Raw genomic sequence first — 23,028 nt, forward strand, 5'->3', positions numbered from 1 at the left:
TATTCTATTACAAAATGATGTTCTCCTGTAATCCTCCTGTGAGGTCAGAGGTCAGTGATGACCACATGCAGCGTCTCCTGACGTCACTGCTGCGTCTTCCCCCCGGACTACCCCGAGAAGCAACTGCGTTTGGGGTCATTGGTCACATGGTGTCACGTGGTCTTTGGCGCCCCCCAGTGGTCGCCGGAGCTAATTGAATGCGGATCAGGTGGAAAGTCAGCTGATTCCAGCACTAACAGGAAGAGGAAGTCCGACTTCAACAAACTAGTCATGAAAAAACTGCTCACACATTTGTGCCCTTGTTTTATGAACTAAGAAAAGGCTCCAGACGCCGGAGATGTTCGGGGGAGACGATGAAGAGGGGGACTTCTTGTCTCCCACCGGAGGGTGAGTCTGCTAGCCCGTTAGCCTGCGAGCTAACGGGCTCGCCGCTGTGTAGCACGACTGGCTGCAGCGTTACATTTGACATATGGCAAGCGCTCGTTCGCTTGTTCGCAGGTAACAGCTTTGAGGGAACAACCTGGAGCCCGGCCCGGGTTGTTGGGTTGTTGGGTTGTCGAGTTGTCGGGTTGTCGGGTTGTTCTCCTCTTGGCTTTACAGGTTGCACCATGGAGCACGCATCCAATACACGTTTCAACATGGTTGTTGTTCCCCGACCTCCTCTCCACCAAAGCATCAGCTCATAGAGGTTGTGAATGCAGTTGCTTCAGAAGAACGTCAGTGGCTCGGACTCTGTGACGTCACACCAGACCCGCTACGTGCGTGTCCGGTAGCAGCTGACGTCACAAGTGTGGTCATCCGAGGGAGAGTCACGTGGACAGCACCGGGTCGTGTTGGACACGAGCCGGAGGCTGAAGGGTCTGATGAACCCACACCCTGCTGTCACACACAGGGTTACGTCTATTAACGATAATGAAGGTCACGTTGTTACATGTGTAGGTTGTCTTTGATGTTTCGTGAAGTCACTTCAAACGGATGTTTGTCAATAGAAGTTGTGAACTTATTGTGTCTAGACAGACTAACTTCAGTCTAGGCTTTGCCCCATTCTGACTGACAACTGCGTTGTCATAACTGTCTGTCTGGTCACATGACATCTATTGCTTCTGTCCATCCGGGGAGATGGATCCTCCTCTGTTGCTCTCCCTCAGGTTTCTTCCCTTTTTTTTTCTCCCTGTGAAATGGTTTTACTATCTTTATGTGGGGAGTTTTCCCTGATCCGATGTGAGGTCCTGGGACAGAGATGTTATGTGTACAGATCGTAAAGCCCTCCAGGGCAAATCTTGTATTTGTGATTTTGGGCTATACAAAATAAACTGAATTGAACTGTCTGTCTGCCTGCCTGCCCGTCGTGTGATGGCAGCACAGTGTGTGTGAGCTGGTGAACAAGCAGCCAGTGTCGGGTCGTTCAGGGGAGGAGTGTCATGGGGCTAATTCCTCTCACATGCTGCCTGTTAGAGGAGCCGAGGCCTTCTGCTGCAGCCCATCCGGGCTCAGCGGGGATGGCACCAAGTCCGCTGCTGTGCTGTTGAATCTACCACGGTGGTGTGAGCGCACCGGGGAGTGAGAGGTCAGAGTGATCCCGGGACTAGAAGGAGTTTGACTCGCACATGCAGGGAGACCGGCCTCTCTCATCCCAGTTTCTTTCCATCGGAGTGAGGGCCTTTCAACATGGCGGCTTTGAAAGACGCCAGTGATTACCAGTGGAAGGAGTTTCAGGGGTCAGTCCGGTCTTGTTTTGATCGCACAGAAACCGTACGGAGATGTGTGCCTGTGATTGAGGTTGTGATTATGTAGTTACAGTATAGTGGTTTCCTCACTACAGTTGTTTGCTGCTTCTCTCTTTTATGATATGATTATGGAGGAATTGATTGATTGGATTTTTGTGTTTAATCAGTAGCTCCATGACGCAGAGCAGACGCAGGCTGCTGACGCAGGAAGACACTTTGTGGACATAAATTCAGATTTATTTGACAGACTAGTCCAAGAAGAAACTTTCACACTGTTTTCTTTTGTCCGTATTTAGCGAATGGTGTTTGCTTATTTGTCTTGGAGCTATTGCAGCTATCATACATTTGGGTAGCCGGCTGCTGCAGTTACCCCCGAGATGGAGATGAGAGGCTTGCAGGGCTTCTCCAACCATAGTGACCTGGCAGTAACCGTATGAAGATGACCTCCACACTTGTTCTCCTTGCAGGGCAAAGTTGGCCTCCCTGTTTGGACTAGACCAGGAAGGCAGTCAGGGGAACGAGTCCTTCCAGTACACGGCACCCAAACAACCCAGAAAGAACTCCAATTCAGGTAAGACATCGGGACGTAAACCATCAGGACGTAAACCATCAGGACGTAAACCATCAGGACGTAAACCATCAGGACTTAAACCATCAGGACCAAGACGATCAGGACCAAGACGATCAGGACCAAGACGATCAGGACCAAGACGATCAGGACCAAGACGATCAGGACCAAGACGCCAGATTCAGCCATGACGTGGAGGCTTAACCAAAATATGTCTTTTGTTTGTTTGCAGTACCAGCCAATCAGAAGCCGGCTCCAGCACCGGCAGCTCCTGCAGTGTTACTTGCCGCAGCAGTTCAAGCCTTCAGATAGTGAGGAGGCAGAGAGTCTTTATTTTTGAAGCTTTTTCATGTGTTTTCTAAATGTAAAACATCTGGAGGATACAACTATTCACTCCCCACAATAATGTATTTGCTTGACTTAAAATCTGTAACTACGCAATGGATTTCAACAAGAAACTGCGTAATTAATAACAAGTCCCAAATCATCTTATACCAAGTCAATTGAAAATCTTTTCTGCCGCTTTTGTCCCATGTGCAGTATTAACGGACAGTATGTGAAGCAGGGGAAGCTGGGAGCAGCCGTACTGGGCAACCACACAACAAAAGAGGTCGGGGGTTTGCTAATCGGTCACATGTTTGAGATTATTGATGTGACTTTTGATTTTGATGAATAATGCACCTCTTTTTCTTCCTGCAGTACAAGCTGCTGCTGTACTTGAGCCAACAGAAACAAGTGGCCGCTGCCAAGATTCATGTGGGCTTTGTTTTCACGGTGAGAGGAGACGTAAAGAATGTTGGATCTATTTGGACAGAACGTGCGACGCATGAGAGGAATATCACACTTTGTGTCCATCAACGTGTGGAAAAAAGATTTGAATCGTTTCTACGTCTGTTAATGTTTCCTAACTGACAAAAAGTCCAAAGCTTGATCACACACTTTATTTTAAGATTGCCACAGATACTCTTTGAAACATGGTTATTTATCTTGTTATTGACCTGTTGTCACAATATAGGAATGTACTACTACTACTACTACTACTACTACTACTACTACTACTACTACTACTCAGAGACAATAGTAGTGTACTAGTACTACCATGAGACCATGTAGTACTGTACTACTAGTACTACTAGTAGACCATATAGTAGTGTACTACTGGGAGACAGTATAGTAGTGTACTACCAAGAAATAGTATAATAGTGTACTACCAGGAGACAGTATAGTAGTTAGTAGTGTACTACTAGGAGACAGTATAGTAGTGTACTACCAGGAGACAGTATAATAGTGTACTACCGGGAGACAGTATAATAGTGTACTACCGGGAGACAGTATAGTAGTGTACGACCGGGAGACAGTATAGTAGTGTACTACCAGGAGACAGTATAGTAGTGTACTACCGGGAGACAGTATAGTAGTGTACTACCAGGAGACAGTATAGTAGTGTACTACCGGGAGACAGTATAGTAGTGTACTACCAGGAGACAGTATAGTAGTGTACTACCAGGAGACAGTATAGTAGTGTACTACTGGGAGACAGTATAGTAGTGTACTACCGGGAGACAGTATAGTAGTGTACTACCAGGAGACAGTATAGTAGTGTACTACCAGGAGACAGTGTAGTAGTGTACTACCAGGAGACAGTGTAGTAGTGTACTACCAGGAGACAGTATAGTAGTGTACTACCAGGAGACAGTATAGTAGTGTACTACCAGGAGACAGTATAGTAGTGTACTACCAGGAGACAGTGTAGTAGTGTACTACCAGGAGACAGTATAGTAGTGTACTACTGGGAGACAGTATAATAGTGTACTACTGGGAGACAGTATAGTAGTGTACTACTGGGAGACAGTATAGTAGTGTACTACTAGGAGACAGTATAGTAGTGTACTACTAGGAGACAGTATAATAGTGTACTACCAGGAGACAGTATAGTAGTGTACTACTGGGAGACAGTGTAGTAGTGTACTACTAGGAGACAGTGTAGTAGTGTACTACTAGGAGACAGTATAATAGTGTACTACTGGGAGACAGTGTAGTAGTGTACTACTAGGAGACAGTATAATAGTGTACTACTGGGAGACAGTGTAGTAGTGTACTACTAGGAGACAGTGTAATTTTGTACTACTAGGAGACAGTATAGTAGTGTACTACTGGGAGACAGTATAGTAGTGTACTACTAGGAGACAGTATAGTAGTGTACTACTAGGAGACAGTATAGTAGTGTACTACTAGGAGACAGTATAGTAGTGTACTACTAGGAGACAGTATAGTAGTGTACTACTAGGAGACAGTATAGTAGTGTACTACTAGGAGACAGTATAGTAGTGTACTACTAGGAGACAGTATAGTAGTGTACTACTAGGAGACAGTATAGTAGTGTACTACTAGGAGACAGTATAGTAGTGTACTACTAGGAGACAGTATAGTAGTGTACTACTAGGAGACAGTATAGTAGTGTACTACTAGGAGACAGTATAGTAGTGTACTACTAGGAGACAGTATAATAGTGTACTACTAGGAGACAGTATAGTAGTGTACTACTAGGAGACAGTATAGTAGTGTACTACTAGGAGACAGTATAGTAGTGTACTACTGGGAGACAGTATAGTAGTGTACTACTGGGAGACAGTGTAGTAGTGTACTACTAGGAGACAGTGTAGTAGTGTACTACTAGGAGACAGTGTAGTAGTGTACTACTAGGAGACAGTATAGTAGTGTACTACTAGGAGACAGTATAGTAGTGTACTACTAGGAGACAGTATAGTAGTGTACTACCAGGAGACAGTATAGTAGTGTACTACTAGGAGACAGTGTAATTTTGTACTACTAGGAGACAGTATAGTAGTGTACTACTAGGAGACAGTATAGTAGTGTACTACTAGGAGACAGTATAGTAGTGTACTACTAGGAGACAGTATAGTAGTGTACTACTAGGAGACAGTATAGTAGTGTACTACTAGGAGACAGTATAATAGTGTACTACTAGGAGACAGTGTAGTAGTGTACTACTAGGAGACAGTATAGTAGTGTACTACTAGGAGACAGTGTAGTAGTGTACTACTAGGAGACAGTATAGTAGTGTACTACTAGGAGACAGTATAGTAGTGTACTACTAGGAGACAGTATAGTAGTGTACTACTAGGAGACAGTATAATAGTGTACTACTAGGAGACAGTGTAGTAGTGTACTACTAGGAGACAGTATAGTAGTGTACTACTAGGAGACAGTGTAGTAGTGTACTACTAGGAGACAGTATAGTAGTGTACTACTAGGAGACAGTATAGTAGTGTACTACTAGGAGACAGTATAGTAATGTACTACTAGGAGACAGTATAATAGTGTACTACTAGGAGACAGTATAGTAGTGTACTACTAGGAGACAGTATAATAGTGTACTACCAGGAGACAGTATAGTAGTGTACTACTAGGAGACGTTTACAACAGGGTGACTCCAATGCGTCTGTCCTCCTTTGAATAGCTCTACTCGTGTATGTTGTTCACTGTACTGTGATGACATGAATTGGTAAAAGGTAAATTATAACACTTTTCTGAAAATATGTAGGAATTGTTCCGCTCTGACATTATATGGGACATAATTTGCATTTATTTGATCTTATTAATTTCATTGGGGTGTGGTCAGCAGCTAATGTCATCAGCTGGCTTCACTTTGAAATCTGCCACTTGACTCTTTCAGTCAAATTGTATCATTTCCTTCTGTAATGTTTCAACTGTCAAACATTTACAAAGTTGAGTTTGTCACTGGAGATAAATACTTTCAAACACAACAGCACTAATATAGCGAAGCTCATGACATTGAGGATTCCCCCAGAGGGCAACTTGTAGATGACGGAGCTAGTTGCAGCTTAATGGAGCTAGTTGCAGCTTAACATAGCAAGTTGCTGCTTAACCGAGCTAGTTGCTGCTTAACGGAGCTAGTTGCTGCTTAATGGAGCTAGTTGCAGCTTAATGGAGCTAGTTGCAGCTTAATGGAGCTAGTTGCAGCTTAATGGAGCTAGTTGCAGCTTAACATAGCAAGTTGCTGCTTAACCGAGCTAGTTGCAGCTTAATGGAGCTAGTTGCAGCTTAATGGAGCTAGTTGCAGCTTAATGGAGCTAGTTGCAGCTTAATGGAGCTAGTTGCAGCTTAATGGAGCTAGTTGCAGCTTAACATAGCAAGTTGCTGCTTAACCGAGCTAGTTGCAGCTTAATGGAGCTAGTTGCTGCTTAATGGAGCTAGTTGCAGCTTAATGGAGCTAGTTGCAGCTTAACATAGCTAGTTGCTGCTTAACCGAGCTAGTTGCTGCTTAACGGAGCTAGTTGCTGCTTAATGGAGCTAGTTGCAGCTTAATGGAGCTAGTTGCTGCTTAACGGAGCTAGTTGCTGCTTAATTGAGCTAGTTGCAGCTTAACATAGCAAGTTGCTGCTTAACGGAGCAGATTGCTGATGATAAATTAAGAAAAGGGAAGTGGTCTCGTCACTGATCGCATGTGCTTTCTCTCCTGCAGGTACAGCCAAACAATTACTGCACGTTCTATGATGAGCAGCGGCAGAACTGGTCTCTGATGTTTGAGTCGGACAAGTCTTCATGGGACTTCTGCAAAGAGGTGAGTGGGGTGTCCTCTATCAGGATCCATCTTCAGCACCCTTGTATTATTCTTACCTACGCAGAAGTTATGTTGTTTATTAAATATGGGATTTCTTTTCTGTGCATCAGGTGTGTTTGGCGAAAGTGAACAGCGAAGTCTCCTTGGATGCTGTGGTGGTTCAGGATCTGAGTCTTGGTGAGGGCCAGGCGGTGGAGAATGGAGACTCACTGGAGGTGGTGTACACGGGCTGGCTCCTGCAGAACCACGCCATCGGCCAGGTCGCACACTTCCTACGTTGTTTGTTTCCTTTTTCGTTGTGGGTTCGAAACCTTTGACGACGACTCGCTAAACCCTGAAACCATTGCAGATGTTCGACTCCAACCAGAACAAGGACAAGTTGCTGCGCCTGAAGATTGGAGCCGGAAAAGTGATGAAAGTGAGTCTGAGTGTACTTTACTAAATAATAATAGCAGCTTAAGTTCAGTCCCTGGAGGAAACACTCATACTGTCACATATTGGTATTATTACTACATACACATTATACATTTATTTTCTTATCCTGTGGTCCTTTTTATTACTATAAGTTTTAGTCTCTTTAAACTAAGTGGTGCATGACATTTGTATGTCCAACTGTTTGTTGAGATTGTTCTTTAATGTTTCCCATCAGAACAATCTGGTTCAACATGTTTCATGGAGACTAATGATTGATGTCACAGGAAACACTGTTTGATCCATTATTTAATCAGGGAGTACAGACAAAACTTGCATATTTAAATATACATGCATGTAGGCAACAGCACGACAAATTATAAATAAATGTATCTCACGTAAAACAGTCGCAGCTAAAATCAATAGAACCTGAGTTTTCTGAATCGCTCGCTCTATATGAGTGTGTGGACTTTCAGTCTAGTCTGTAAAGTATTCCAGACTAATGGGACAACATATCTGAAGGCTGTCTCTCCAAGTTTAGTAATAACTGCGACAATACCGAGCCTAGCTTTGATTGGCCAGCATCATGTTCATCGTCATCATCACCACATGACATGGATCACGATATTATAAAGGCATTCTCTCTGTGTGAGCAGGGCTGGGAGGAAGGGATGCTGGGCTTGAAGAAGGCCGGCCGTCGTCTCATCGTCATCCCAGCTCACCAAGCTTACGGATCCTTGGGAGTCCCCAACCGGGTCCCGGCTAACAGCACTCTTGTTTTTGAAACGGAGCTTCGGCGGGTAACGTCCTTCTTCTCTCGTATTTGTCCCTTTCTGAAATATCTTTCTTGTGTCACACAAATACTTTATTGCCACTTCTGGTCAGACTTCCTTACTCCGAGTTGTTGTAATGTTGGTGAATGAGCTGAAGCCCTTTCTACTTTTTTTGTTGTGCCTCAGGTGAAATTTTCCAAGGACAGCGGGTCTGTTAGCTCCAGAGACTCTGCTGCTCCCTCCCCGATCCCTTCCCCGGCCCCCAGTGTGGAGAATCTGGCCCCGGAGCCCGCAGTCCAGACGCCGGCCTCCGGTCCCGGTAGACCAGGGTGAGACTTACACCTCAGGGAATAACTAACCGCATCACCTTGAGCTCTTTGTCACTTATGATGATCTGTTTCGGGACTTCTCTGTCTTTTGCAGCGAACCACCACTTCGTGCAAAGTCAAACTCGCTCAGTGAACAGTTGGCAGTAAGTTATATCGACTTCAGAGGATGTTGATTCTGTTCACTTATCTTGCAGCTGCATTCATGGAAGATCTCTTCTTTCGAACTTTAGAATCCAGACGTCACGAAGGCCAAGCTGATCTCTCGCATGGCGAAGATGGGCCAGCCCATGTTGCCCTTCCTGACGGGGGGGGCCAGCCAGCCCGAATCCAGTGACTCTGAGCTCGAGGTGGGTCTGCACATTTGACTGTCAATTTAAAAGAATGTGTCTTGCAATGTGCTATATTTTTTATACTCTCGGGTTGTCCGTCCTGTTCTTTTGACGCGAGGAACCCAAAAGGTATATTTTTTAAAATTTAACCCAAAAAGTTTTTTGACTTTTTTTATTTTTGTGGTCAAATGTTAAGTTTGCTGTGACCTCACAATAATGCTTTTGGCCATAACTCCAGCATTTATATGCTAATTATAAACATTTTACTCAACATTATTAAGTGATAGCATTTTGGAGAGGTGTCCTCATGTTATTAATATGCTACCATATTTATCACAATATTCCATGAGTGGCTGCTTTGGATTGTTTCACACTCATGTGATCCGAACATTTACCTTAACTCCAGAGCATTGTCACGTCCAAAAGTAATACTTAATAAGCAAAGGTTTTCCCTTAAAACAACAACATTTGAACTGGTCCAACACTGTGTGCGCTCCCGTTCGCCGTACACAAAGAGAGGCAGCAGCAGTCTAGCAGCTCCATGAATTACATGTATATAACCGCAGTATGACAAAATCTATGTTTTTTAGGTTGATCATGTCATAAAAAGTGACGCCAGACGGTCCATGCTTCATTCTCTTGTTCTTCATTTAGAAAGCTCTGCTGTTGAAGCCTCCAAACTCCTTGACATCTCATTTAAATCTAATAAGGAACCTTCGATATCACTCATGTTTGCATTGATGTTAGCACAGCTGCTTTAGGCCTTTTTTTTAAAATGGAATAAACTGTAAACTGCCCTCAAACAAGAGGCAGGCATTCCACCGTATGTTTTCCTTTTATGATTCTTGTAACTTGTCCATGACTGACTTTGTGCCACTGTTGGGTTGATCTGCAGGACACCAGTGGCGGCCGAGCAAAGGACCGGCCTGCAGCTCCGTCTCCAGTGCAGATCTCCACTGCGGCTCCGGCTTCAGCTCACGGTGAACCTCTCCCACCTGTTTGTGTGTGCATCCTGCTCCAGCAGCTCTGCGTTACAAAAACACAGTTTCCACTGATGGTGGACAGGATGTTTTTTTCTATTTCTCAGTAAATTCCTTCATGTGTATTATTTCTTTCCTGCAGTGTATCCTCATCCTCACACTGCTGCACCTTCTGCCTTACTTCCTGTTATGACCATTGCGGGCAGCAGCCATGCCTTTCAGGTGAGCTGTTATCCACACGTTGTACTGACTCATCCTCAGTAAATACATCCTGGACAAATGTGTTAACATCAGTGCATGATGTTGTTTCATAGCCTTACTCCTACCCACAGAGCTCGGTGGCTCCATCTCAGCTGCAGCCTGTTGGCCAGGTCTACCCTGCACAAACCATCCCATACATGGGTAAGAGGCCATGTACAACTACAAGAAGCCGTTCTGCTCAGCGGAGCGTTGGCGTAGAGGGTTGTACAGAGTGAAATGTAAAATGAGGTTGTGTTGGTAAACCGGGGCCCTAAAACTGTTCCAAATCCCAAACCCTTTGATCGCGTTGTTCTCAGGCTCCAGTGACGTGACGTCCTTCTTGATGACCGAAGCCCGACAACACAACACAGAGATCCGCTTAGCTGTGGGAAAAGTAGCAGATAGAGTTGATCAGCTGTCCTCAAAGGTATGAACTCTCTGGATGACGAAGAGGCTTTAAAGGGCCGGTGGGCAGGATTCATCTGGCGGTGACCTCCCACACCTCCCTTTCCAAGAACCTCCGCCGGCCTTCAATCTGGTTCTTGTTTTTTTGGTTTGCCTTCACAGATGGATGACCTTCAAAGGCAGGGGAGTCACTCCATGGCTGTTCCTAATATGTCAATGGAAACCTCCATGATCATGCACAACATCCAAAGAATTATCCAGGTACGGTGCCGCTTTTTGGAGCCTCTGTTACTGGTGTTTTTTTCCTCAGTATCTTTATATCAAAGATACTTTTTTCTGTGACAACGTCTGCCGCTGTACTGGAATCATACTGTGTTCTAAAAACTCTACCTTTTATTTTTAGGAAAATGAATGTTTAAAGAAGGAAGTTTTTGAGAAAAGCTCTCGCATTGAGGAGCAAAACCATAAAATCGGGGAGCTCATCAACCAGAACCAAAGGTGAGTCAAAGTGTCAAATAGTCATAATTATAGCTGACAGGCGGCCAGGACATCATGTGCTGCCACTATTTCAACTAGAGATGTACGTACGACAACATGGAGCCATTCTGTTGAAAGTTTGGTTTCAAATAGCTCAAAGGATAAAATAAGGACACATTTTTATTTGGTCTTTGTTTTAGAGAGACAGTGCTTCTGTGTAATCCCATCATGCTGCAGTGTGAAACTAAAATAACACACTTACACACTTACACACACACACTAACGGCTCAGTCTGACTGATGGAGCTTAAAGGAAGTATCAGGAAAGTGTTGTTACTGTGTTTGAGTTGGATGTAATGTGCTTGTGTGCCGTGGCGGTCTAGGTATGTGGAGCAGAGTAACCTGCTGCTGGAACAGAGGAACGACTCTCTCAAGTCAACCAGTGAACAGAACCAGGCCAGATTGCTGCAGGCTGAGCAGGACAAGGTGAGGATTGGTCTTTCCTGGTGAGAGGGGGCTCACGTGAGACCGCATTACTCTCATGCTATGCAGACAGGCTACACTGTTAGTAAATAGTGGTTTATTGTGGCGCTAAACCATCACATACTCCAGAGTAGTGCCATACCTTTTGTGATCTGAGCCTTAAATGCAGAACAGCTGGCCTGGATACAGCGTCACAGAAACCAAGTAGCTTGCAAAATGTGAACGTACCGTTCAAGAAAAGTCAACGATCTGTTTGAGGTAGTTTAGAAACAGTGGCTGTAGTGCAAAGTTTGTCCACCAGAGAGCGTGACGTGTTTATTTTAGTGTTTAATGTCCTGCTCAGTACTTAGGTACTATGAGCTCTCTAGTGGGGTAATATGGTGCTATGAGCTCTCTAGTGGGGTAATATGGTACTATGAGCTCTCTAGTGGGGTAATATGGTACTATGAGCTCTCTAGTGGGGTAATATAGTACTATGAGCTCTCTAGTGGGGTAATATGGTACTATGAGCTCTCTAGTGGGGTAATATGGTGCTATGAGCTCTCTAGTGGGGTAATATGGTACTATGAGCTCTCTAGTGGGGTAATATGGTACTATGAGCTCTCTAGTGGGGTAATATGGTACTATGAGCTCTCTAGTGGGGTAATATGGTACAATGAGCTCTCTAGTGGGGTAATATGGTACTATGAGCTCTCTAGTGGGGTAATATGGTACTATGAGCTCTCTAGTGGGGTAATATGGTACTATGAGCTCTCTAGTGGGGTAATATGGTACTATGAGCTCTCTAGTGGGGTAATATGGTACTATGAGCTGTCTAGTGGGGTAATATGGTACTATGAGCTCGCTAGTCTCAAGATACATTGATAATATCAAGCAGAGAGGTGCTAATTAAAGGTAAAACTCTTTTAAGCAGCCTCGTCGAGATGGGGTCTAGTAGAAGTAGAAGTTTAGAAGTAGACATTGTTAAAGTCAAGGTTGATGGGAGAAAAGCCATCTACATGTATATCAGGGTTTACAGCTGTTTCTAAGGTTACTCTATTTGAGGATAGATCGGTACTGGTGTACACATCATTACCTTCTGTTCAACGCCATGTGACTTTCACTTGAGTAACGCCCTGATTAAGTAGTATTAAATCATTCTGTTTCCTGGTCCACATCTGATGCTAACGATACGGTATCATCTGCCTGCTTGTTTGCGCTGCAGTGCTGCTCTGAGAACAATCTAGCATTTACTGCTCTCTCTTCTCAGCATGCTCGGCCTTGGGACCTGAGCTCCGGCCAGGTGAGCCCGTTTTCTCTGTGTTCTGCTCGCAGACTGAGGTCAAATAGTGAGGGCGGAAAAAAACGACAACATGAAACGGTGCAAGTGCTCCAAATCGGCAGTTGTTTTGAGAAAACAAAGCAAAGACAGCTCCTCAGTTTGTCATTGACAGATTAGACCTTCTCTTTCGGCCTGCCATGATTCCCATGTGGAGCGCACAACAGCAAAAAAAAGTCCACCTCACCGGACGGTAGTGAGTTTAGACAACCTCTGCGAACGATTTTAAATTCACTCTGGATGCAACATGCGACATATTGTCAGCTGATCAGGCAATATTCTTCCAAACATGCTCAACATGTGAGGCATCATGTGGAACTACTGTTTGACCCAGATCTGACCCCTGCCACTGGAATGATCCTTCTCATATCATACGTCAACGACATTTGAATTAACTTTCTTCCTTCTTTTCCCCTTCTGGCTCCATTTCCATCAGCCGACTCCCCTCCGTGTTTCTCCCACAGGTCCATGCTGCTCACACCACTAGCACCAGTAGACACTCATCTTGGCTGTCGTCACGTTGCTCCGCTGTCTCTGTGTGGCCTGGGTTTCCCTCACCGGCGCCTCCCCTCCTCTCACCCTCTCCCTGTCCTTCTGCGTCTCCACAGGTGCGTCTGACGGAGGATCTGGCTTCGTCCTCGGCCCGGACGGCTCAGCTGCAGCTCGACGCTACAGCTCACCAGCAGAAGGCGGCGGCGCTGCAGATTGAGCTGAGCTCAGCGCTGCAGGACAGCGAGAGGCACGGCCAGCGCATCGCTGCCCTGGACACACAGCTGGAAGGTTCGTGTTGGCTTCACGTGGAGTCCTCACACATCCCCTTCATGGAAGTGATGTTCATTTTTTGTTGTGTTTTTAGAGAGGTGTTCAACTTGACGGTCAGTTTGGAGGCAGATTGTGGGGCCTTCTATCCTCATTGAAATGAATGATGTCTAAAAGAGCTTCGACAAACAGACATATTAAACTGGTGACACTCCCCTAGCCGGTCCTTTGCTCTGCTCCACATACATGGTTTAACTAATCCAGACTTCATATGTGTGAGACAGCTAAAAGAATCCAGTTCAATCTCATCTAGTTGATGTTTTTTAAGGGAATTTGTTCTTATTTTTTCCAACATTTTGACAAATTACTGAAAATCTTCAAAAACGGCCACAGATATCCACCAGTATCAGTATCAAGCTTATTTTTTTCTTTCTAGTGCTCAGTAATTTTCTGAAACACCAGGAGTTTTTATATAATTTATAATCTTTGTGATCTATAAAAAGAAACTTGTTGGGAGAATGTGATCATCTAGACATGGGTACAGACATTTTGGAGACGCAGATGTTGAAGACTGTAGAATGAATGAGAGGCATCACTACAGGTATAATGATATATTATAATAATAATCACACATTTAATTTCACTTCATATCACACGTTACTTTGCACTTCTAGATCCTTTTTTTTTTTATCACCAACAGTCAAACCAGCAGCTATTTGTGCTTATACTATTGTTCTAAACTTTAAGCGCATTTCAGTTATGAAAGATATGAACCAATGAATCCTCAAATCAAATTTCCCTTCATATTTCTTTATCGCTGCCTGCTCTCTTCCTCTAAGAGGGCCGGACTACAGACACTCGTGATCAGCTGTGGAGCATCATCTGTCAGATATTAATCAAAAAGCGTTGTAGAAATGCAGAACAGAGCGTTGGCAGTTTTCAATAATCTTTTAACACTGTGCAGATATCACCAAGTAGCATCTTAGCTTGAACGTAGTTTTTGTGAGAACAGTCGCTGCAGTGAACGCAACTTTATTGATTCCTGGTTTATTCTATAGGGACTGATTCAGCACACTGAGCACAGACGACCTGTAAACAGGTACACGAGGACCAGAACTCACTGGAGGAACACTGTGGAAAAAATGCCATAAGTAACTAAACAGTGTTCACCTATCAAATGTCCTTTTGTATAATGACATCCAGGATGGTGGATACACTGATTGGAGCGAGCATTTTGGGAATTGTTCAGTCTGATTCCTGTAAACACATAAATACTACAGTCAGACTCTCACGGGAGGCTAAATCAGCTGCGCACATGTACAGGAAATGTGTCGGGGACTATTTTTAGCGGTGGATTGATCCACATGTGCTCTAATACGTTCATTTGAACAGGTTTGGTCATAACACGGCGTGTTGCTTTCTGAGCAGCTCTAAATACATTTTGAATGACAGAAGAAATGCTGAAGATAAGGGATGTTACTCACTAACTGAGCAGAGGCCATGTTGAAACGGCGGTCTAACGACGCTGCTTTATATGTTGCAGAGCTGAAGGAGGCAGCAGAGAGGACTCAGGCTCAGTACCGCTCAGAGAAGCAAAGACGCAAAGAGATGGAGCTGAGAGTCAGCAACATGGAGGAGGAAGTGCAGGACCTGAAGACAGATAAAGCGAGCCTGGAACGAGTAAGTCTGCTTCATGTCTCGGTCTCCCTGACCATCTGAGGGCAACACAGACCCTGGACTCTTTTAAGACTGGCCTAAAAACCTTTTTATTCAAGAAGGCGTTTTCACTTTGACTTTTATGACCTTAATTTTATGACTTTTATTTTAACTATGTGGCACTCTGAGATTCTCAGATGAAGAGTGCCTTACAAATAAAACGTATTATTATTTATTATTATGTGCTTGTCCTTGTGTCGGTGATGGGGGACTGACTTTGGTTCTCTACTCTAACGGTTGGTTCCCCTTCCTTGAAGACCTTTTCAGAGAGGAAGAACAAGTGGCAGGCTGAGCGTCAGCGTCGCGACGAGGAGGTGGAGGAGCTCCGTAAGAGCAGCCAGCAGGAGGTGGACCACCTTCGCGCTCAACTCCGCAATGCCAGGACCAGCAGCGGCAGCGCCGCTTCTGAGCAGGTGGAGTCCGATGAAGGGGGTTTTCTGTAGGGATAAGTAGGATAACGTTCTCTCCGAGTTCCCTTAAACATATTCTGGATCAGTTCAAGTTATAGTGAGGAACTTTTCCCTGGTCCCGAACCAGTCTCAGTTAAGTCCTGGTCCTCCATCAGTCATTCATTCGGGTCCTCTAACTAACGTATACCGTGCATGTGTCACAGTTGTCTCAGCTGCAGGCGGAGCTGGAGGACGAGTGGAAGGGGAAGTGTGAGCAGATGTTGGGCTCTGCTAACGAGCAGCACAGTCGGCAGCTGGCTGAGCTAACGGAGCACAGAGATGCTCTGCAGGACAAGCTAACGCAGCTACAGGAGAAGGTAGACAAGCTCGCCACCAGAAAACAAACACGAGCAATGTGATCAGAGAGTTTGTCTCGTTGGTTGTTGACTCAACGATCAATTTTGCTCATTATGGTGACTTTATTAGACTACAGATCAATTCATTATTTCCCTACAGTGATGGGAAATGTAGGCCCATACTAAAATACAATATCTTCTTTATACATCTGGGTACAGCATCTTTATGATGCCGGAGTTATCCTTTAATAATAATGTCATTTTTCAATCTTTTCATCTGGGGCAAGGTCATGATGCAGAGCAGATTCAGCACAATATGCCTTGCACGTTTTATTTTTACATCTGCTTTTACATGAATATGTGAATGAAATAGGTTCCTAAATGACCATTGCGAGGTCACATAAAAGCCTTTGAACACAACTTGTCAGATGTTAATAATACCAAAACAATACCAAAAAAAACAATGCCAAAGAAAACAAATATCTTTAGAATTTTCTACCAAAGCTGTTTAGCTAAAAAAGATGACTCCCACACGTAAACTTGGATTTACTATAATTTGAATCAAGAAAAATTCTATATTTCTTTAGTATTATGTAAGTGAACATATGATTTTATGATTTCCTTGTTTACTCTCACTCAACAGTTTATGGTTTTGAAGCAGTCAAGAGATTTAGAAGAACAGACTTTGCTCCAACACCGCGGGGAGGCCAAAGAGCTGCAAGCCCTTCAGCAGAAAGTAAGATGGACGACTAGTCGAGACGCACACGCACACGCACACACACACACACACACACTCTCACTGCATGTTGTTCTCTTTAAGTACACAGCCTTGGAGCAGCAAGGAGTAGCTGTAAGGGAGAAACTGGACAGAAGAGTGGCTGAACTGGAGAAGAAGCTGGCAGAGGAGAGAGGCTCAGGAGACACTTCATCAGAGGTGAGGAAACACACACACACACACACACACACACACACACACACACACACACACACACACAGAACCAGTTGAACACTGGCGTCCACTCTAAATGTTTTATCAGGGACTTATGCCTTTTCTATGTCCAGTGACGGTAAATGAACTGTACTATAGCGTTTTCCAAGTCTTTGACCAAAACTATTTAACCCTACATGTTGCATTCACTCAATCATACGTTGATGGGAGGAGCTGCCATGAAGGTACCACGTGTCCATCGGCTTCTATTAATTCAGTGAGCGAAGCGCTCTTGTGGGGTAATATGGTGCTATGAGCTCTCTAGTGGGGTAATATGGTGCTATGAGCTCTCTAGTGGGGTAATATGGTGCTATGAGCTCTCTAGTGGGGTAATATGGTACTATGAGCTCTCTAGTGGGGTAATATGGTGCTATGAGCTCTCTAGTGGGGTAATATGGCACTATGAGCTCTCTAGTGGGGTAATATGGTACTATGAGCTCTCTAGTGGGGTAATATGGTACTATGAGCTCTCTAGTGGGGTAATATGGTACTATGAGCTCTCTAGTGGGGTAATATGGTACTATGAGCTCTCTAGTGGGGTAATATGGTACTATGAGCTCTCTAGTGGGGTAATATGGTACTATGAGCTCTCTTGTGGGGTAATATGGTACTATGAGCTCTCTAGTGGGGTAATATGGTACTATGAGCTCTCTAGTGGGGTAATATGGTACTATGAGCTCTCTAGTGGTTTAATATGGCACTATGAGCTCTCTAGTGGGGTAATATGGTACTATGAGCTCTCTCGTGGGGTAATATGGTGCTATGAGCTCTCCAGTGGGGTAATATGGTACTATGAGCTGTCTAGTGGGGTAATATGGTACTATGAGCTGTCTAGTGGGGTAATATGGTACTATGAGCTGTCTAGTGGGGTAATATGGTACTATGAGCTGTCTAGTGGGGTAATATGGTACTATGAGCTCTCTAGTGGGGTAATATGGTACTATGAGCTCTCTAGTGGGGTAATATGGTACTATGAGCTCTCTAGTGGGGTAATATGGTACTATGAGCTCTCTAGTGGGGTAATATGGTACTATGAGCTGTCTAGTGGGGTAATATGGTACTATGAGCTGTCTAGTGGGGTAATATGGTACTATGAGCTCACCAACAAAGTTGTTTATTAAAGTCCTACAGGCAAAGTCTTTCTAGAGCCTTTCAGTTTGAACCAGCATCTTTTATGATAGTCAGATCTCAATCTGAATAGAGTTCTAACGTTCTGGATGTGATAATGTAATAAATATAGTGTGGCGTGGTCTAAAGGTCGGGGTCTGTGTGGGCGTGTGCTGTGACTCATCGTTTCTGAGCATTGAGGCCGGCCGTGTGTCCCTGCAGGTGAAGCGTGTGATGAACGGAGTGTTTCATTCTCTGCGAGGGGAGTTTGACGTCGGGGAGTCTTACAGTGGCCAGGCGGTGCTGGCGGTGATCGTCACGACTATTAAGGCAAGTCTCGTGTCCCCTTCACACAATAACTACTGCACACTAACTACACACATCCAGCTCATAAGACTCCATCGCAGGTGGGTCTTCAAGATGATTGCATTTAGAAAAAGATATGAGATGATGGAGCTTCAAGGAGGGACTTAAAACAGTTGTCCTGCCTGAGAGGAATCACAAGTAACCCCCAGGCTCATGTGGAGTTTGAGGTTCACTGATACAGCAGGTCTGCGTCTGCAGGCTTTCACAACCAGCCATTCTAAAAGACACAGGATACCAGTGAAGACTCACACACACACACACACACACACACACACACACACACACACACACACACACACACACACACACACACACACACACACACACTTTCTTACTTCATTGTATTCACTAAGTGGATATTTCTATTCCAGAATGTAACCCTGCAGCTGCTGGGTGGCACAGACGCAGCTTCACTGAGATCGAGTAAGGAGGAAGAGGAGGAAGAGGAAGAAGAGCAGGAAGAAGAAAGTGATGATGTGAAACAAAGAGAGGAGACCAGGCAGAATGTACAAGTGAATGGTGACGGAGAAGTCAAAGAGGAAAAAGATTATGAGGCCGATTCAGATTCTCCCAAAATCGCTGAGACCCAGATGGACCAGGAAGTAGCAGCGGAGAAGGAGGCGGAGACAGAGACTGGGTCAAAGACACAAAGTCAGGCAGAAGCAGTAGAGGAACCGAGACAGCAAGAGACCTCAGAGTCTGAAGTGCAGCAGGAGACGGCAGGACCCCCTGCTCCTGAAATCCCTACGGAGGAAAAACACAGCGACAAGTCTGCAGATGTCGATGGTGAACCTGATGAGAATCCACCACCTGAGGACGGACAGGAAACTGTGTCAGAAAGAAATGGAGAGCATGTAGAAGAAATGCATGGGGCTTCTCAGAAAGCCTTCGGACCCCCAGCCAATCCGCCTCCACCGCCACACGGCGCAGGAGAGGACACAAGGTGAGTCCTGGTCCTGAGACTCGGCCCACAACGGTTCAGTCTGAGCAAAGTCCTGATCAACAGGAGCCGTCTCAGGGCTGCAGTGTGGCCCGTCGCCTCTGCTCTGCGGCCTTTTCAGTGACTTCATAATAAGAGGTGTGATATTGTTCATTAGGGATGGGTCGATATCCTTCTTTTGAGTGTCTGAATCACTGCAGTTTGTAGGGAAATGGCTAACCTGACCCGCCAGATGGTTTGTTACTGAGAAGCCTTTCTAAGAATACTTGGCAGGTGAATGGTTGAAACATCTGTCAATCAAACTCTTACCGAAGCCAGTAGAAGAGTGAAAACATGTTTTTCATGGAGAAACGCCTTCAGTATAGTTTTGCAGCATCTATGCTAACCTCTTCCATAGCCGCCATTGTCGTCCCTCACCTAAGCCACGCCCCTAGCTGCCAGTAGCTCCCCTCAAGGAGCTGATTGGTCCAGACGAATGCATTACTTGATGCTTGACAAGGTGGATTTTTGTGTGATCAGTCAACAGTATTAAATATGGGAGGTTTATGAATATTATGCCTTGCATTACTCCGTTCCTAGTTGTCAATGTCTGTGGAGATGTCGTCTCTTTGGTTCGTGTTTTACCACTGTGGCTGTTGTTTCTCACCACAGACTAACTTCACCTTAGCGTGGGCAATGTCCTCAACATTTGTAGTGTTCCAACTGAACTAATTAATCTCCATGAGCACTGACTGCAAATTGACATAATTAGCACATCAATTCTTGAGTAATGGCCATAAAAAACGTGTTTTGTGAGGTCACTGTGACCTTGACCTTTTGACCACCAAATTGCTCTCAGAGTGCATCGTTGAGTCAAAGTGGTTGTTTGTGTCAAATTTCAAGACATTCCCTCCCTTCCCTGGAAACACAAAGGCCACAGAGGCATGAAGATGGAGCACGCAGGCACAAACCCATGAATCTTAAATATTAGTACCATGTAATATTTCTGCTACTGTCACAACCAGACGGCGCTGCATGTGCGCACATGCTTCTGTTTAGGAGACAATAGTTTGTCTGTCGAGTGAAACGTTTGATTCAAGTGACAAAGAACCAGCTGAACCTGAACAAAAACACAACGGTTTCCATGTTGACCTCCCGACCTGGTCACATGGTGTCAGACACACTTGTAACATCTCTATACAGCATGCAGAGTCCTGCCAACTAACTGCCTGTCTGAACCTTCCTTCCTTCCTTCCTTCCTTCCTTCCTTCCTTGCTTGCTTCTTCATCCCCCTTTCCCTCTTCGCTGTCTTTTTGTACCTCCCCACCCTTTTTCGGCTATTCTCTCAGTCCGACTGGGAGAATGGGTGAGGAAAATGGAGAGGAGCCATTTTTCCAGAGCGCAACTCCCGCCAACCCCCCCGCAGCACCCAGCGAGGAGGAAGAGGAGGATGAGATGGTGAGGAAGGATCTCCTTCCTTTGCTTGTGTTTAGTTTTCAATGTTAAGTTAGCTTTAAGATGTCTGTTCTGTCCGGCGGCATTAACGTCATCGTCTCTTTGCTGTGTGTCCAGAGCTTGAAGGGGCGCCCCCCCCCTGCCCCGCTCTTCGGTGATGAAGAGGAGGATAATGATCTGGACTGGCTAAACTGATATCATACAAGTCTGCGTCCAACACTCGAAGAGGCACGAGGCGCTCCAGCAGCTGTCTCCGTGTGGAGGAGCGGTCCGGCCCGGAGGAGACGACGAACCTGATTGGACGGAGAAGACGTGTGACTGACAGCTGCCACGGCTACGAGTCCAGGCTGTGGTCTGGTTTGAAATGAGCCTGTAATGGAGGAGGCAATCAAAAGAAACGAGTTAAATAAATGATGTGATATCTGTTGGTGATGTACTTCAGTCCCAATCTTTTTACATTGCACTGTAGCAGATTAGTCTGTTGAATCAGCAGAAATCCTGTGGTTTTAATTATTAGCTCGCTGCTTTAAAAATAGAACTTTTACACTGTTTTGCTAACCAGAAATTCCTTCCATGAAATAAATGACATGTAAATTGTGGTCTTGGCTTCATCGTGTCACTGAGGGGGTCAAAGAAGTGTTTGTCTGCAGTAGTTTAACACGTTTAAAACCTCAAACAAACAAAAAAGGTGCTTATTTATAAAGTGTCCTTAAATGCAGGGTATATCATTTAATGTGTTTTTGTTATTTAAAAAAAAATCAATTTAAATGTCATTAATTAGTTTGTAAACTACGGCGTATCTTCAGTATTGGGGATGACTGCGAGAGACCAGCAGAGGGTGATGGAGACTCCAGTAAAAGTTGCCGTGAGCTGAACCAAATGGCACAAAGCCGCCTGAGTGGAACCCGTGAAGGTGAGCCGAGTGTCACCGCTTCCAGAAAGCCGCCTGAGCAGGTGACACGCCTTCCTCTTTGAGAGGAGGCTTCACTGAAACATCAGGCAGAGACTGCGTGTGAAAGTCTCGGCTGTGGTTCAGAAAGGAAACGCCCCTCTTTGTTGCACCTCGCTGAGATTCTGTGTCACGTGGGCTCCACCACGGCCCCGCCCCTTCAGGAGCCGCGGGGTCAAGCCCTCAGGTATGGCTCTGGGCTTTGAGCGGGGCAATTCACTTCATTTATGTATTTGTTAGATTGTGTTTTAATGAAGTTAGTCGAGACATGTTTAAGTCAAGCCAGCTGTCGCCTGATCCCAGGCTCAGAGGGAGCTGCGAACTTATTCATGTACCGCTGGTGTATCGGTTGAGGTCTTTTCGGTTCTGCACACTTTAAGGAGGCACTGTACCGTATCTGGTCATCTAGCCTACATTAAATCATTAGCAAACTCAAGTCACGGCGGTGATGAAGCCGGACGGTGAAATCTTTGACAGGTGTATTTCTTACCAACGTCTCCAAACGAACAGAAGACGTCTCCACTGATTGTGAGTCAGTGATCAATAACAAAGATGCTCCGCTACAATCACACAATGCCACCAGCTTGTTGAATGAACCAGTAAACTAAAGCTCATAAGCCATAACTAGGATGTTCCCTAACCATACCATCGCAGAAAAACACATTACAGCGTTGGCATTGAGTGTAATTTGGGTTTTTTTGGTTGTCAAATAGTCCTGTGTGGTAGTGAAGGAGCTGCAACGACTCATACGACCCTAACAAGTCATGTGACGTCAAGAGGTGAAGGAGCAGCACAGGTTTAAAGGCCTGGGACTCCCCACTCATCAGAAGAAGTGCTGTGTACATCTGATTCAGTGCTTTAAATACCCAGACTCCTCTTCTGTTGCTTTATGGAGCTCTCTGGCTACACTCATGTGTTTCTTATGGGACTTTATTTGTTGAGATCACCAGCGCATGTTGCCTGAAAATGAGTCAAGAAACCTGCTCTTTCACACCAAAGAGTTCTGTGAATCCATGAAGTGAATCCCAGTTGGGATCAGCACAGACACGCCTTTCTAATTTTAGCGTCCAGTAACGCAGAAGAGTCGTGGGGGCATTAGCGCCGGGCAAACTAATGATCTCGCCAGTTTGCTGAAGGCGCCAAATGTTGCCGAGAGCGACATCAAGGTGGAGTTTCTTCCCCGCACATACAATCCCTTCTGTGCTGTCATTGCAAAAAAGTGACTTCATTTCCATTTACTGTATATTGCTTTTCCAGCAGCCTCCGACTCAGTGAGCTTTATGTGTTTGTGTCCCAGTTCCTGCAGGGGAGCCCTGGAACGTTTTCTGTTTACGGCCTCGCTGTGATAACATTCCCCCTCTGCATCACAGGCAGCGCTG

General features: G+C 45.1%; 1 protein-coding gene across 3 annotated transcripts; it reads left to right on the forward strand.

The window, feature by feature from the left end:
* The first annotated feature begins 191 nt into the window (after positions 1 to 191).
* fkbp15b (FKBP prolyl isomerase family member 15b) lies at positions 192 to 21,298 on the forward strand. 3 transcript variants are annotated; one of them, XM_068566597.1, is made up of 30 exons: positions 192 to 387; positions 2,195 to 2,298; positions 2,528 to 2,606; positions 2,836 to 2,905; positions 2,995 to 3,069; positions 6,803 to 6,901; positions 7,012 to 7,161; positions 7,251 to 7,319; positions 7,969 to 8,112; positions 8,272 to 8,414; positions 8,509 to 8,557; positions 8,645 to 8,761; positions 9,639 to 9,723; positions 9,866 to 9,945; positions 10,038 to 10,125; positions 10,281 to 10,390; positions 10,531 to 10,629; positions 10,772 to 10,866; positions 11,228 to 11,330; positions 12,577 to 12,609; positions 13,254 to 13,425; positions 14,948 to 15,084; positions 15,378 to 15,533; positions 15,734 to 15,886; positions 16,509 to 16,601; positions 16,686 to 16,799; positions 18,183 to 18,290; positions 18,698 to 19,269; positions 20,595 to 20,703; positions 20,818 to 21,298. In XM_068566597.1, exons 1-30 carry the CDS (start codon positions 338 to 340, stop codon positions 20,893 to 20,895), a joined length of 3,534 nt encoding a protein of 1,177 aa, XP_068422698.1. In that variant the 5' UTR covers positions 192 to 337; the 3' UTR covers positions 20,896 to 21,298. The 3 variants fall into 3 exon arrangements, with proteins under 3 accessions (XP_068422698.1, XP_068422699.1, XP_068422700.1); XM_068566598.1 differs by having other exon boundaries at positions 10,056 to 10,125; XM_068566599.1 differs by lacking the exon at positions 12,577 to 12,609.
* Positions 21,299 to 23,028: the final 1,730 nt, after the last annotated feature.

Source organism: Clinocottus analis, unplaced genomic scaffold (genome assembly GCF_023055335.1).
Source record: "Clinocottus analis isolate CAN_PGR_092001 unplaced genomic scaffold, fCliAna1.0.p SCAF_7, whole genome shotgun sequence".
Taxonomy (NCBI): domain Eukaryota; kingdom Metazoa; phylum Chordata; class Actinopteri; order Perciformes; family Cottidae; genus Clinocottus; species Clinocottus analis.